The sequence below is a fragment of the Ischnura elegans genome, chromosome 10 (assembly GCF_921293095.1).
Source record: "Ischnura elegans chromosome 10, ioIscEleg1.1, whole genome shotgun sequence".
Taxonomy (NCBI): Eukaryota; Metazoa; Arthropoda; class Insecta; order Odonata; family Coenagrionidae; genus Ischnura; species Ischnura elegans.
The window spans coordinates 19900206-19916469 of NC_060255.1; the positions used below are offsets into that span (position 1 = coordinate 19900206).

The window sequence follows — 16264 nt, forward strand, 5'->3', positions numbered from 1 at the left end:
AATTTCTGATGGTTCTCAAAGGTTACGAATGTTGACGCTAATGTAATAAGATCATTGTGTTTTGCAGCGAAAGATGTTTTGGTCAGATGGAAGTCTCTACGTCACAAATATTGCACCGTGTACCAGTAGCGGATACGGAAATCACTCAAGGGGAGGGGGGGCGCAAAAGATATCTTGAGGTGCCTTTACTCTTATCGCAATTAAAATTAATCAAGTCACAGGCGGAGTAAAAAAAATTAATTAAAGTGATTGTACACATATAAAAGACAATTCCATCTTATGATTAAAAAAAGTCACATTTGTGGTTCTGCAATGTTTGGCAATACGGGCGGACCCGCATGGGGGGGGGGGGCGCCCCCAATCTGTATCCGCCGCTGCCGTGTACCTACTTCAAATTGGCGTATGATTGAGAGTAATGGGCTCCCAGCGAATGTAGAAGAATTATACTTAAATAGTTTTTTGAAGGAAAGTGAGGCGTGCTTTTAAAAGGGGCAGTTTTTTTGTTCTAGTTGGTGTATATGTGTTTGATTAAGGATTAGTTCGGGAAGAGGTATTGTTGGCGTGGAATGGCTTCTTCTCGTATTATACAAAGGCTCAAAACAGAGAGAATAAGTAGAAAATACGTATTTTCTGTTGAGAACAAGTCCAAGGAGAAGTTGAGTGTATGCTTGTTCGATCTTCCGTTGATTTTGATTTAATTTTTGATTTTATTAAGGTGTGGAAAATTACTACGTCTGTTTGTATCTTATTACAATGAATTTCCATGAAGAAAACTCGTCGAAAATCGAACTAATTTTGATTTGCAGGGCATGAGGGATATTTTATACCTTATGAATATTCTGCATTAATTAGGATGAAGAGAGGGTGAATAATTGCTTGAATGTTGGTTGGTTGATTTTGTATTGTAGTACGCGAGGATATTTAATGTATTTTACATGCCTGAATAAATAAATGCTATTTTAGGAATTATTATGATAAGGAAATCAAAACACGATTAAATGTTTCGTAAGCGTGAACATTTTATACGAAGTGACCACAAGCAAACGACCCTGAATCTGCGCTCAATCGGGCACGCGACAGCCAATGATCCATCAATTCCAGCAACATACTAACTGCCTCAACATATAACTCGTATATGAGTCTTTCCTTTGTCTTTCTTTCTTGTGGTATTAGTTAATTTTTCACTGCACTATTTGCTAGAAATTTTCTAAAAAGTCTTATTAAAAAAATAATAATAATAATAGTGAGGAAAAAAAACAGAAGAAAAGTAAAAAAAACTGTCACTTGCAAAATAAAAAATGAGGAAATTAAAAAAACCAAAATAATAATAATAATATTAAAATTATTAATAAAAAGCATATTATGGAAAACATAACAATAACAATCACAAAATAAAAAGCTCATGCCAAAAAAATGTAATAGATTTAAGTTTCTGTTCACACAAACGCCACACTACACACCCAACACATTCATTGGCGCAAAATAATTATTGTTATGTGAACTGGCTGGTTAGGGTGAATATGGTGCACCGGGACAGCTTGATCGCAACAAATAATGATTGAGGCCCCCTGCCCTCTCCCAACGCCCAATGACCCTTTGGGCGCACGTGGACGATTTTCGAGAAATAAAATACTCCTCGCGACCTTGCCCCCACCTCCCCCCCTGTGCCGAAAATCCTAGGTTTTCGGCGCATGCGCGTTAGTCGGTTATATTGATTACGCCGTCGCGGAGTCTGGTGTCATCTTTCCTCTGCCCTTGCTCCTTTTACGGATGCTGCGAATTCCGAAATCGCCTGGCCTCGCACGATCAGAAGGAATTACCTCACCGACAAATTCACTTTCCCACGCCTGGCTGTCGGCACGTTTTCAGGCGATTATCTAATGCACGTACAAATTAACAAGAACGTATCCGAATGGCAGAAACTCCTAAATGCGCCCTTAACATCTACATCTACATAATACCCAACGAGCCACCTCTAGGGTGTTTGGCAGGGGGTGATCAATCACTAGCATGTAGCATGAAAGAGGACCGCCACATGCACACCACATGGTCATAAAATATTACGCATAATAGCAAAAAATACACGCACTTTCATGAAAAGGCAAAACTTGCCAACGGTTTGTAATTCCTATGGCAAGTCCATGCAGTATTATAACAATGGAAAACATTAGTACATGCAATGAGCCGACGTGGCGAGTGACGCCATTATTTAACTCTTCCCATACCCCCAACCCCAATCAACCCTAGCCTACAATTGACTACTATTGGAGAATGTTAAATAAACGAGGGAGGGGAAGGAAAAGAATAGAATTTTTAGTAGAATGAAAGGGAGTAGGTATTTTTGTGCATTGAAGAAGGAAGTTCATGATGGAAGGGGAGACTCCCGAAATTCTTCTAAAGCACTCCACGGAAACCTACCTTAATCGGTAGTTAATAATAATAATTCATTAAAAGTGGAAAAAATGTAATGCATGAATCAACAATCTCCAGTAATACCTAGAAGACAGCAATACAGCTGGGAACTGTTGCTAAACAACAGCGACAATTGATAAAACGTCTTCGTCTTTGTCCTCATGGTGACTACATGCGATACACCTGCTGGGGAGACAACCAGCCCAGAGGCATCTGTCCTCTGGCACTCTATTTTTTTGTATATAGTAACATTTCACAATTTCTACCAATAAATAGCGATGAATTCATGTCGAACCTATAAGAAAAAATTGTACACTTAACCAGGATTATTTTAATTCTGGTATCGAAATCGTAGACGATGACGACTGTTCGAAGAAACCATGATCGCGACTTAAAATAATCCTGTGGAAGTGTAAAAAGTATTTTTATTATTGTTCGCTATGAATAATCGATTCCACAAAGATACGCCATTCGCCATCATATTTGTTACTAGCGGTAGATAACGTGTAGAATTAGTCCAACGGATTATATAGCAAAGTTAATGTAACGCTTGGTTTTCGATGCGTGCGAATCGACAACAAATTACCGGTGTAGGTAACCAGCATACCTTCCCGGCACTCCGCAAAGAAAATATCCGGCTACGTGACTGCCAACTAGTATAAACCTTTTCCATTCTTATCGTAGAGAAAACGTTCTGATAATACAAAAGGCAACATGCACGCACGAAGAAATTATTTCACCTTAACAAATAGCAAAACAATTTCGTTTTCTTCCACGGATTTTATTTTCTTTTACGACATGTTTCAACCTCAAGACGTCATTATCAAGTGATAACTTGTGACGACTAAGTGACGAATAGATCCGTGACGAGTAAACACTAGACGAGTTAATCCGTGGAAGGAAACGAAGTCGTTTCGTCATTTGAGAAGTTTAACTTCCACAAAATTGAGCCGGAAACCATTGAATGTAGTTCACCTTAATGCCATAGGTTCTGCAAATTCAATTATCCTGAGTGTAAGAGTAACTAAGGCTATTTTCCGAACCCGATAGAGATCCTACAAGTGATACTTTCGCTGTAGTAAATATTCAATTCGTTTTATGAACAAAATCTATTCCTTATGCTGCAATTGTAAATGGATAATCAAATATTAAGGTCATTGAGATAAATACATAAAGATAGCTAGTGCAGAAGTGTATGAAAAATTTCCCATCAGTTTTTCCCCAAACGCTTGTTTTTTGTCAGCTTTTAGCATCAATGGTAGAAACTTAGTGCTTATGTTGGAATAGGGTAGTTGCCTTCATCAAAGAAAGCGAAAGGCATTGATTGCGATTCGTTACCCGCCATTAGTGTATTCATAATATAAAAAATATTTGATTTTAGAAATCCCAGTTTAGACGAATGCCAATGGGCATTTTTAACCGCATTTGAAAAAGGCCAAATTGCCGCCCATGCGATGTCACTCCACGTGACGTCACAGGGACCTAGTTTCTATACGAGTAGATAGGAGTTTTACATCGTCTGAGATTACCAATGCATGCATGAGGCACAGAGCTCAGGGAAACATCTCTTAATAATCACCCATTAAAATAAAGTTCGAAAAGTTTCCCTCGTTTGATAGGGTATTAATAATCCTTATTTCAGCCAAGTTCTACCTGCTAGCAGGGTACTCTGCTACCTGCTAGCAGGGTACTCTGCTACCTGCTAGCAGCCTGCATCGCAGAGGCGCACATACCCTCGCCCCAAGTTCACCTCACACGACGACAGCGGGAACCAGAATGACGTCACACGGGGTTTTCCCATCATTCATTCTTAGCCGTCGCGTTTTCGCGTGCTTGTAAATTTTCACTTTTCGTTTAATCGCGAAAAATAGATATCGTCATTCTAAAATCTAAGAGCGTGAAATGCGTACTCCAGGAGTAATAATCTTTCGATTTAGGCAATAAAAAATAATAGGAAACCATCCTATTATTTTACTCCGGGATGTCCCCGTTGATTGGCATTCGCCCGAAACGCTTTACGGCGCGGAAACGTGGACGCAGAGGAAAGAGGACAAGAATGTAGGGAGGTTTTCGAGGTGTGTGTGTTGATGAGAATGGAAAAAGAATTTCAGTGGGCAGAAAGGGAGAATGGTTAAGTGCAAGACATGGTGGGCGAGGATAGGAAGCAGGTAAGTAGTGGTTTTTAGGCGGTGAGGGGATGCTTAGTACTGTTTTATAGGAAAAAATTCTTGGTATTCAGGAAAGAAGATTAGATTTTTATATTGAATGAAAGGCAATAGGTCTTATTTTTAGTTGAAATTTCCATGATGAGAGGAGGGACAGGCCGGCACGATTCGTAAATTGGTGCATGTAAACCTACCTCAACGTCTACTAGTTTCGACGTTTACACCGTCATTATCAAGACTTGATAATGACGGTGTAAACGTCGAAACTAGTAGACTGCAAAAATATAAGTTTGTGGAATAGTACTGTGTTTTTATTTCACCATGAATATTTCATCGTTCCACCAAGTAACGCCAAAATCTGTTGAGTTTATTCTACCTCAACAATTAGATGACCTACCTTTTGATAATTATAAAGATAAAATGTACTGGAAGCTAGTCTCATGGTTGGTTATTCGGGATTTCCACCGGGTCAAGTTCTCCATCACGACGGACAGTAGCGTAGCCAGGAATTTCGTTTGGGGTTGGTCCAAAATCAGGGGGGGGGGATAAAAAAAACAGGGTACTATATAATGGGTTTTAAACTAATTTTAACCCTTTTTATAATAAAAAAAATTAATTTGCGAAAGAAATATTTTTAAATTCACAATTTTTCAATATTTTGTTTTCTTTTATGAAGGAAAATAATTGTGTTTTTATATTTAAGGGGGGTCTGGACCCCCGTACGCCACAGTACTACGGGAAAGCCTGCGATAATTCTTCACAAATCTAGCCTGATTTTCATAAATAGTCTGGATCTTTCCTGGATATCACAAACTCTGAGAGAAACGTTACAAAATCAGGCGTCAAAATCAGCACTAAAATCTTGGCTGTGTATTCTCGAAATCTAGAAATTACGGCATAAATGCAAAATATCGCCAGTGAAGTCGCTAAATTTGCGAGTTAAAAAGTTGCATTGCGTTTAGAAAAATTATGGCATGATCACATTTTAATTAAAAATCTTTGAAATTCCCGTCAAAAATTGCGTTAAGTGCGAATGTAGAGTGTTTTTTGGTGTTAAATGCTTAGTAACAATTTATTGGAGAAATACTCGCCGGTTCTTGGATTTCTCACTGCCAAGAGAAGGTGGTTTTAATGAGAACACGAGGTTTATAGCCTGATCTCCTTCGTCGTTTAGTGGATCGGTAATCTATTCGAACAGTCAAAGGTCTTTGCGTAGAACTAACATTTGATAACCGTCTGCAAACACAGTTTTCTTATCACTGAAGAAAATCGGTGCAGCCAATCGACCCGATGCAGAAAGTAATAGTCAATGAAACTAGGTCATATATGGTGCACTTACCGTGAGGTTGTCATTCGTATAGCAATAGATTTTTTATTTATTCTCTTATATCTTTATCTTCACCTCCCCAATAACAGCACACTAAATGCCATTACATCAGGGGATCCTAAATGTCAATAGCTATGGATTATCTCAAACATCCATGCCCTGGATACGGGCAAACTACCCAGGTGGGACTCGAACCACGTGACCTTTGGTTTGGAAGACTAGGACCTTACCCCGGCGATACAGGGGCCGGCTACTTATTGATGTACTGTTTACAAATCTTATCGACGCCCGTGATATCTCTTAATTCTAGACTTAATCAAGTTTCCCACGTAACCATTAATGATTAATAACCCAGAGTAACACAAGAGATGCTATTCTGAAACTCAGGCGTAGAGGCTGTACCTTAGTAGTAGTATCTATGTTCTACCGGTAATCCTGCATATAATTACGCTGAATTTAGGTGGTAATATAGCGTTTTATGGTTCTGGAGCCAATAATTCACACGGTGTTCGGTGGTCGCAAAATGATGTGGCAACACGTATCTTTAAAATGAATTGAATTTTTTGTACTTATAAGATGGTTGCTATCAGTGACTGTCCAGGTACATTCCAAAGGCTCAACTATATGTTCACATTCTTCAGGAACTCAGACCTCCAGCGCAGTCTTAACTCTTCACAAATCTCAGGTACTACCAACCCAGACGGCACAGAATCCTCCGTATCTAATTCGTATGCAGATAGTATCCATTGACTACCGCTCCGTCGCTTTTTGTCAATGGATACTATATGCATACGAATTAGATACGGAGGATTCTGTGCCGTCTGGGAACGTGCTTTTATCCATTACCCTGATATCCTTACACGTTAAAAGAATATTTTTTTGCCGATACTTATTTATCTATATCTACAAGATACCGTGAAAGCCACAATCAGGGTGTGCGGCACGCGGTGATTCCACATCAGGCATGCAACACTTATCCTTGCCTTAATCAGAAACGCGCTCTTTCTCCGGACATAGGCACACTCGAGTGATCAGGGCACACACACACTGATCAGGACAACGACACGCGGTCAGACGAGATACTAGGAGAGTTTAAGGACACGGACGCGCTACATTGTAAAACAACTACTTGTTAGTAATAGCAAACCGAAAAGTTAGCTAAGTAAGCAGTGGAGGATACATATGGGAAGGGCAGGGGGCGCGCCCCCCCCCCCCCACTTGCGAGGCCGCCAGCATTGCCTAATATTGCAGAACCACAACAGTAACTTTTTTATATCATCATCACTACCATAGATGACGTTGTCTTGTGAAAGTGCATAATCAGTTGAAATAAAAATTTGCATGTGACTTAATTATTTTTCATCACGGTATAAGTAAAAGTAGCTCAAGATATCTTTTGCGCCCCCCTTGAGTTATTTCTGTATCCGATCCGGTAAGTAAGTGATTCTTGCACGAGTTAGGACATGCCAAAAAATCCATGCAGATATCTAGATAGTATTTACAAATAAAATAAGTTATCAACCTCACATGCAAATACTAATTTACCTAGTAATAATCAGACTATCCGAGAAATTAACTACCGCAAATACTATGGACCCTTATTGCACAAAATTTGCAAACGATATTTAATGATATTAATCTTTTGGTTTTTCCGTCTATTTCCTTATCTTATCCATACGATCGTTTCTAACATAATAACTAGGTTCTCTCAAAGTATCTTGAACATCACGCAAAAAGTATTCTACTTGAAATTTCCGCAAAGGATTTAATCTTACTTTTCCCTTCGATCATTCTGACTCTACCAATCGAAATTCCTCAATAATTCAGGCTATGTTAATCGTAACGATTTTACTTCTCGCCTCGGTATTTTACCTACATAAATAATATAAGGGTATCGTTCATGTGTACATTTATGCTTTAACTCTTGGGAAAGTTCGTCTAACATACTCGTTTTCTTGTACTCAATGTAATTATTATTAAAAATGTGAAATCCTTATTCATTTTTAACCCCATCCTGCATTTTGTATTATATGTGATACATTAATCTCATTACCAGTTATACCTGAAGGGCCCAATTCTTTCTGCCTAACGTGTGGTGTATCAGACATGATACACCCCGTCGTTATACTGTGTGGTTCTCAAAGCAGTCAGTATGTACCGAAGGTGATCAGCTTCTAATTATGTTGAAGGAAATCAGCTCCCCCCCATTTGAAACGAGTAAGAGGATTACCCGGGTGATATCTATATATGTTATTGGTAAAGGTACTGGCGCCAATGAGAAGTTTTCAATAAGTATGTGAAACGAAAACCTTTTGTGGAAAATTGGCAAATCTGTGATATATATATCCATTTAATGTAAAAGTTGTCTATAACTATAATGTATCATATGTGATACGTATTAAAACGTTTCCTTAAAAACTAAGAAAAAGCAGACAGAGTTATTAAAATCTAGAAATTGAAGTGTTTCTGGATACATTTTACAAAAATTATTGGCACGTATTCATAAATTACCTTGAATATGCAGCGAGCAAATGGGATCCGGTGCAGAAAGACTTAATCCGCGAACTGAATAAAATTCAAAGGAAGGCTGCGCGTTTCGTCAAAAACTGCTACGGGCGTACAGACAGTGTTACCCAGATGTTAAGCGAGTTAGGCTGGGAGCCGTTGGAGACTCGGAGGCTGCGCGCTAGGCTTAGATTGCTTGAACAATTGAGAATGGATATCTTTAAGAGCGACACAGTGAACATAATATTAGAGCCACACTATATTTCCAGGTCCGATAGAAGTGATAAATTAAGAGAGTTGTTTTGCCGAACGGATAGATATGCGAATTCGTTTTTCCCCCGAACCATAAAGGACTTTAATAAACGCTAGTCCCAACTTCGTTTGAGCACTTATTTTTTGTTAGCTGTAAACGGCTGGTGTCCTAACACCCCCTGCCACACGCCTTTTAGGCGGCTTGCGGGGTATTATGTAGATGTAGATGTAGAAATTAATGAAGGTAAGGTGCATAATTAAAATCAGCTAATTTAATAAAGGTATTGCATTTGATATAAGTGAAAACAAGTAAATAAAACAATATTACATGGTTGAAAACGACTAACATCTCTTTTTGAAAATGATTTCCCCAAAATCTTATTCACGAGAATAATATGAAGATGCTGTATGAAGAAGCCTCGATTCACGTGTGTTGACGTTTAAGTAGCTCTGGAATAAATTAACCACCCTTCGCAGCGGCTGGCAGCCAACAAGGTCTTCGGTTACCTCATATAGGTCGGGAGAAAGTTGCCAAGACATTTTACGCAGGATGCATATGAATAAGGTTTTGGTGCAAGAGCAGAGTCTGAGTTGGCTCTTAGATTGCTATTTAATGGCAAATCTCCCTCCAGCCAAATCCCTCAGCTGCTAAGAAGCAAGTTACAAAGTTCTTGAAAGTACTACAACCTCTATCCTTATCCATGATAAAAACACAAATGGTAATTTCCACACTATTTAATTTAACACTCAACGACCGACCATTGTTTCAACACTTTGTGTCATTTTTTAAATTTGTGTCAATTAAATAGCGTGGATATTACCATTTGTGTTTTTATCATGGATATAGCAATATTCCACAAAATCAAGCCTGAAGCGATTTAATACGTTCTATCCTTTTCACCTAAAGTTTGCGGATTTCGTGATCTTTCCATGTTAAAGTTCATGTTGCCATCACTTGCATGTTTTCCAAAAACTTATTTTTACCAGCCGTATCAATTTCCATTAACATCACTACCGATTCATTATATTTTGACAGGATTAAACTTCTCCTAATACCACAAAGATATAATTTTCAAAATGCTCCCATAAGATTTATTAAATGCTCCCATTTGGCTATTTTGTAGATTCTATGTACATACATTGGTCGAAACTTAAGCCAGCACATTTTATAAAATTTGGAGAACACCATTGCGTAAGTATTCCAATGAATAAAACGCAGGTGGCTAAATCATGTATAAATTTTTATATTTTCCTTCCTCGACTGTTCTCAATGATTTTTAAAATATCTTTTGCCATGTTGTTGAATTTTCTAGAATTTAGAAAGGAAATGTTTGGCAAGATATCGATGCTTAGTTGAATTTGAATCAAAATTATTTTCAATTTGTATATGGCTAACATTTCTTTGCCTACCACCTAGGGTCTTTCGAACTTAGATAGCACCCTACACATAAGTATTTGCATTAAAAAAAAGTATATATTCCTATAGGTGATGGATAACTAAGGAGTTGCGATCCCATATTTATCGAAAAAAAAGCTTAAAAATTATCTCTTCTATCACCTCCTGAATTTTTACTGGTTCTTCCTGAAACAAACTGTGTAACAGTTGACGTATTTCCTGTGGTAATCTATTGAATGTCTTTCTTTACTCTTCGTAGGGCTTGATTCCTGGTCCCCGGAATATAGAGCAATAGTGTCAATGCAGTGTTCACCGTAGCCCAATTGACTTTTAATAGCTCGTGCACTGATACGTTTTCAAGTGATTATCTACTTAAAAAACATGAGTTTTTGGAGCTCATATTTTAGTGTCCATTTTTGTAATTCAATTATTTCATTCAATTAACCTCATCTTGTATATGTGCTGGTCTCATCGTATTATCTGTCATTTCGTTGTTTTTTTTCGGTTCGTGTCGGTGTAAACTGTACATCACATTATTGAATGGGCTGCTGTCGCGTGTAAGAGCTTTTCCTGTGAGCTTTTCATTTTTTTAATACCAGCGTTTTTACATTTGAATTAATTTTAAGCGCGGTTGTATTTTATGAGTAGGGTTACGTTTGTGTTAGCAGGAAACTTAAACATTGAAAATTTAAAACAGTGTTATTATGATAAATGCATATTTTTTACCTTGGCATTTTCAAACATAATTTTTCATAATTATTTCATTTTTTTCTTTTTTTATCATGCTTTTTTTTCCATTTTATGTTTACGCTTCTCTTTCATTTTTGGCAAGGAGCATGTATTGTAGCTTTTTAGATTTTTTAAATTTTCTTTTTAAATATTTTTTGAGAATAAATTCGACTCAGTTATGCACGAAAGGCCATCTTTTTTAAATTTAATACCTAGTAATGATGACTCGACTTTCACAATTCACAATCTTATTCTTGCCACTGATGCTTTCTCGTTCCACGGGCGTCCGATTGGAACCAGATATTTCGCCTCCGAGTCTTGCGTCATCTGTAGCCAATAAAATGAGGCCAAACTCGTGTTCTAGACGTCCTTCGTTGACCCTGTAATCATTTTGCCCCCTTGCTTATGACTTGTTCGAGATTAAGCTTGGTATCCGTCCGCGGTTGTGTTTAGTAGTCCAAGTCGAAAGTAATGGATTGTTCACTGCAAGTATTTCCATTTGAGTGAAGACTTAGTTTCGAGCTATTAGAATAGCGTGTCGGTGTTGACACAGTACACGGCATATGTTGGATCAAGTACAGTTTGAAAGTGATATCTATTCGTTATTTTTGAAATAGTAATGATGATATAGTATATATAAAACATAATAATTTGTGTTTGCCTGGCTTTACCAATCCATCTATCTAAAACATATCACATTGTATTGTAATCAAAAATAAGATTTTTTCTTCGTGTAGGGAAGCAAAATAATTAAATAGGCAACTTAAGCTTTCGTTTTATTCGACAATGCATTGGGTCGTGAAATAACTAAAATTGAGCAAGCTTAAAGTCAGGTGATACATCGAGCTTAATTTGAAGGAAGTGAATTTTCGTTTTATGTGATAATATGAGCGTAGTTAGAAAGTTATAATAAGAGAATCATCGATTGCAGAAACTGTTTGTTACATTAGAGTGCACGACAATATTCCCTCGAATCATCAGCGTCCCCCTATGGAACCAGGTAGCTTCCCCATAGTAGTATAATCTCTTACAATATCCATAAAATAGTAGGAAGAGGTTGTTAAATCCCTAATTGTAGTGTATACAGCGTGGTATTATAGACTGGGTGGTCCCGGACTCAAATTTGGGTGGAGTATTTGGACACAACCTTGAAATCCTCGCGGAGTAGTTTTCTGCTGGCCAATAAATGAACTACCCTGACTGTTCGCAAATGCTCGACCGGTTTTTTTTGCTAGTTGAAAGCCATCAATTTGTTGATTATTAAACAACGTAAGTGGACGCTGCCCGAAAATGTTGACATCATTGTACCTTCGTATTTTCTCAGGTATAGAGTTTTAAAATTCGAGTTACAGGCTGATCATGAGCAGTAATTTGGAATTTATAAAATGGGGAGGAGGGAGAGGAAGTGTTGTAAAGAAGTGTTGGAAAGAGGAAGAAGCGAAAATTTTATCGGTCAATTGAAAAAACAAAATAAAGGATGATTTAAACTTCACTAAGGCCTTTTTACATGGGGTACGTTATTGCGCGATCTGACGTATGTACGGAAGCGCAGTCAAAATTGCATTGCAAGAACGAATTTGAGGATCCGTGTGTGCGAGATGGCAAAATACCCTTGCTCTAATTCCGAGCTCAGGTTCTCACACTTTCAACGGATGTTTTCAGTGCTAACCTGCGCAATGACATGTAAATTTGCCTTCAGGAACGATGGTCTGACGGAAGCTGAGGCTCAACAAATAAAATACCGGACAGGTGGACGGGAGGAAAGGCAGAAGAAGACTATGAGGTACACAGAGCAGGCAGTAAAGTGAGCATAACAGAATAGTTATGTAGTTTTTAAAAGATAAACTAGTTAGTCGATTAATTGGAGAACAGTGTCAAACCAATATTAGTATTGACGACTTAAGATGATGATGATGCTTGTAACTAGAGATGGATGAAGTGCAAAAATGTGTTGCTGGACACAGTTGCAGTTACTTTAAAAAAGTGTACAATTTACTAGCAACAATTACAAGTTTTTTTAAAGTTACCAGCTACATTTACGAGTATTTATCTCGTTACTTTCGATTTTTTTGCACGGAGGATATGTAAAACGATCGAATGAATTCTGAAAAAAAAACTATTGTTAAAGCCTTTTATTTTGTATGAACAAAGAATGCAGTTAACCTACAATTCGCACTGAAATTTTAGCTTTCTAAGTAACCTAAAGGATAGTCATTATAACTTATGCATTCGTCCACTTTTTCTCATAATTGATTTCACTATATAATTGATTTTAACACAAAATTGGATTAGGATAGGGATTTACAATCATCGGATTGATGAACTTTATTGTTGATAAGGTTAATTCTTGAATGATTCTACTCCATGATTAAGTAAGTTTTAAGCATGCAAAGTGTCACGAAAAGAGGCAAAATTTGACGGATTGAGCGAGATTGGTTGAGCGTCCTCTGAAAGAGTTCCTCAACTATTTTAAAAAATCCACAGGATAAGATTTTATGTGCTGTTTATCTATCGTTTTCAACAGAGTCTCGTTAAAGCCGGTGTGCGCTGGTGAGCCAAGAGGAAGAAATTCGTTGAGCGATTCATTAAGATAATTTTTCGAATTGAATTTTCTCTACTAAGGTGATAGGAAAGCAGATAAAACAATACGGATATCAGGAAGCGAATTGCGTTAGCGAAAGAGGCGTTCATGGACAGGACGAGTCTGATGAAAGGATGGTTGTATAAAAAATTAAAAAAGGCTAGTGATGAGTTTCATCTGGAGCGTAGCGATTTACGAAGCGGAAACGTGGACACCTAGGAAGGAGGACGAGAGAAGGCTGGAGGCGTTCGAGATGTGGGTTTTGAGAAGAATGGAGAAGGTGAAGTGGACGGAGAGGAGGAGGAACGACAAAGTGCTTGATATGATGGGTGAGGAAAGACAGCTTTTAGATGAGATGCGGAGGGGACAGAAGGTATGGATAGAGTGAGTATTCAGCGGGGAGGGGATGTTGAAAACAGTGTTGGAGGGTAGAATCATAGGGGGGGGGGGCACGGGGGCACGTGCCCCCCCAGACCCTTAAATATATGCAAGATTTTTAATACGGTCCTATTATTATTGCGTTCGTTTTGTATTACGAGGTATCGGTGTGCCCCCCCCAGAAAGAAATCCTGGATCCGCCCCTGGGTAGAATGCTAGGTAAACGAGGAAGAAGAAGGAGAATGGCATTTTTTGATAGAATGAAAAGAAGTTGGCAGTATAGTGAATGTAAGTCCATGAAGGGAGGGCAGGCTGCCAGAATACCTCTCAAATGCTTCATGCAAACCTGCCTTAATCGCTAGAATACTTAAATAATGGTGATAGGATCGAAAGGGATACCCACCAAGAGAGCTGAAGAAGTGACGGGACACATAAGTGTGGAGAAAATGATGTTTAAACCAATTATCAGCGGAGAAGATACATGGAAGTTGTTGATAAATGCTGGAAAATGGATTGATGGAGAACAGAAGAAACAAATACGAAGATTTTTGACGGAAAACGGGGAAGTTCCCGAAAGAATGAATGAATTAATGGGAATAGAAAAATCTAGTCCTTCGTATATCTAAAGTATTTTAAGCTTTCCAACTGTAGCAGATGATATTGAAGGGAAACATATAGTAGACCGTTCAAAATTGAATTTTCTTGTATTCTCCACATTTCTGTCTGGCAATTGTTTGGGTCTAGTTTTAATTGAACCTCGTCAGAATGCGCGCAGCGTTGGAAAATGTCGAAAAAATAAAATTCAATCAGGAGGAACATCAGTTCGAAAAATCTTAGCTAACCTCACTCCTTCTTATGATAGCGCGTTAACGCAGGAACAAATCCAATACAAAAAAACGCGATTTATTTTTGATTTCGCAATAAATATTATTGTTCTTATAAAAGTATTTCATCAATTAAGAGTTTTCTGCTCCCCTGCCTCTGCCTCCACTCACTTCACGGACTTCCCTTTTAAATTCAATTAAACAACAAGGCCAATTCCCTTTCATTCCATCTAAAAATCCTACTCTTCCTTCTTCACCCTTGTTTACCCAACATTCTACCCTCTAACACTCTTTTCAACATCCCCTGCCCGCTAAGTACTTACTCCATCCATACCTTCTGTCTCCACCGTATTTCATCTTGGATCTCCTCACCCACCATGTCCAACACTTCATGGTTTCTCCTCCTCTCCGTCCACTTCACCTTCTCCATTCCTCTCCAGACCCACATCTCGAATGACTCCAATCTTTTCTCGTCCTCCTTCCTAAGTGTCCACGTTTCCGCACCCTAAGGCGTTACACTTTAGATCAAACTCTTCACAAGCCTTTTCAATAATAATAAAAAATGAGGCCTACTCCCTCTCATTCCATCTAAAAGTCCTATTCTCTTTTTTCTTCTCCCTCGGTTACTATACATTCTACATTTCAGCACTGTTTTCAACCAAGACAGCCGCCAAAAATTGAGATAGTACTTTTCATTAAAAATACCTTGGTCCGGTGTCCTGTACGCTCCGTTCTGCATTCCGTTTGCTTGTGTGTGGGAGATGTAGCTTTTAGCGAGGTAACCGGCGAACGCCCGGTAAGTCAGGTACATAACAACTCCCGTGGCGATTAAGGGCCAGTTCTGCATCAGGAAGGGCATCTGATCCGCGAGAGACATTTTTCTTCCTAGTTCTGAGTTAATCCGTGTGATGAACTTATCCAATATTGTCTTAGCTCACTGTTAAATAGCACTTCTGTCTTTTTTTTTCTTTTCTCCGGCGCCGTAAGACAAAGAACCGCGTTACGACGCGTCGCGGACAGAACTGGCGAGAAAATGAGGATTGTTCGCGGACCGAATCAAGTTCGCGATGACGTATCTTTCGAGAGAGAGAGGGAACGTTCGTATTTATATTTTTTTCACGAACTATCGCGGACGACGACTCTGTAATCTCTCCGCTCCCTTTTGTTCCAGCCGAGGGGAATTCACTCCCTTCCCACTATCTCCCCCATAAGAAATGTAAACAAGATCGCGTAGCAACTCTACACATGGGAACAAGATTGAAATGGCAAATACATATGTCACGTGACGCATCTTATAGGTCTGATAGACAGGCTACGACAATTCAGTGTGTATTCATGGTTTAATTCTTTGAGATTTTTTTTCCATTAAATTTAAATCAACTCGAAAGGAGCCACACTTTTTAGATCAAACTCTTCACTTCCCTTTTCAATAATAATAAAAACATATTCTCTTCTTTTTTCTCTCTCGTTAACTAATTATAATAATAATAAAAACGATAATTATATTCTACCCTCCAACACTGTTTTCAACAAAGATAGCCGCAACGATAGCTACTTTTCAACAAAGATAGTCAAGGTAACGTATCTTTCGTTAGTTAAAAAAATAAGTCCTCAACTTTTGCCGGTATTTCTTTCAGCGTAAAGTACACCTCAAAATAGAATTTTCTATAATAATAAATGTACAAGAAAATCTAC

General features: G+C 38.3%; 1 protein-coding gene across 1 annotated transcript in view; it reads right to left on the minus strand.

Annotated features, from left to right (window-relative positions):
• LOC124167007 (iodotyrosine deiodinase 1) overlaps positions 1-15610 on the minus strand; it is a 33559-nt gene extending 17949 nt beyond the window's left edge. The window contains exon 1 of the mRNA XM_046544764.1: positions 15275-15610. Within this exon, the coding sequence (XP_046400720.1) occupies positions 15275-15446 (172 nt within the window). The 5' untranslated portion in view covers positions 15447-15610. The remainder of the gene's footprint in view (positions 1-15274) is intronic.
• Positions 15611-16264: the final 654 nt, after the last annotated feature.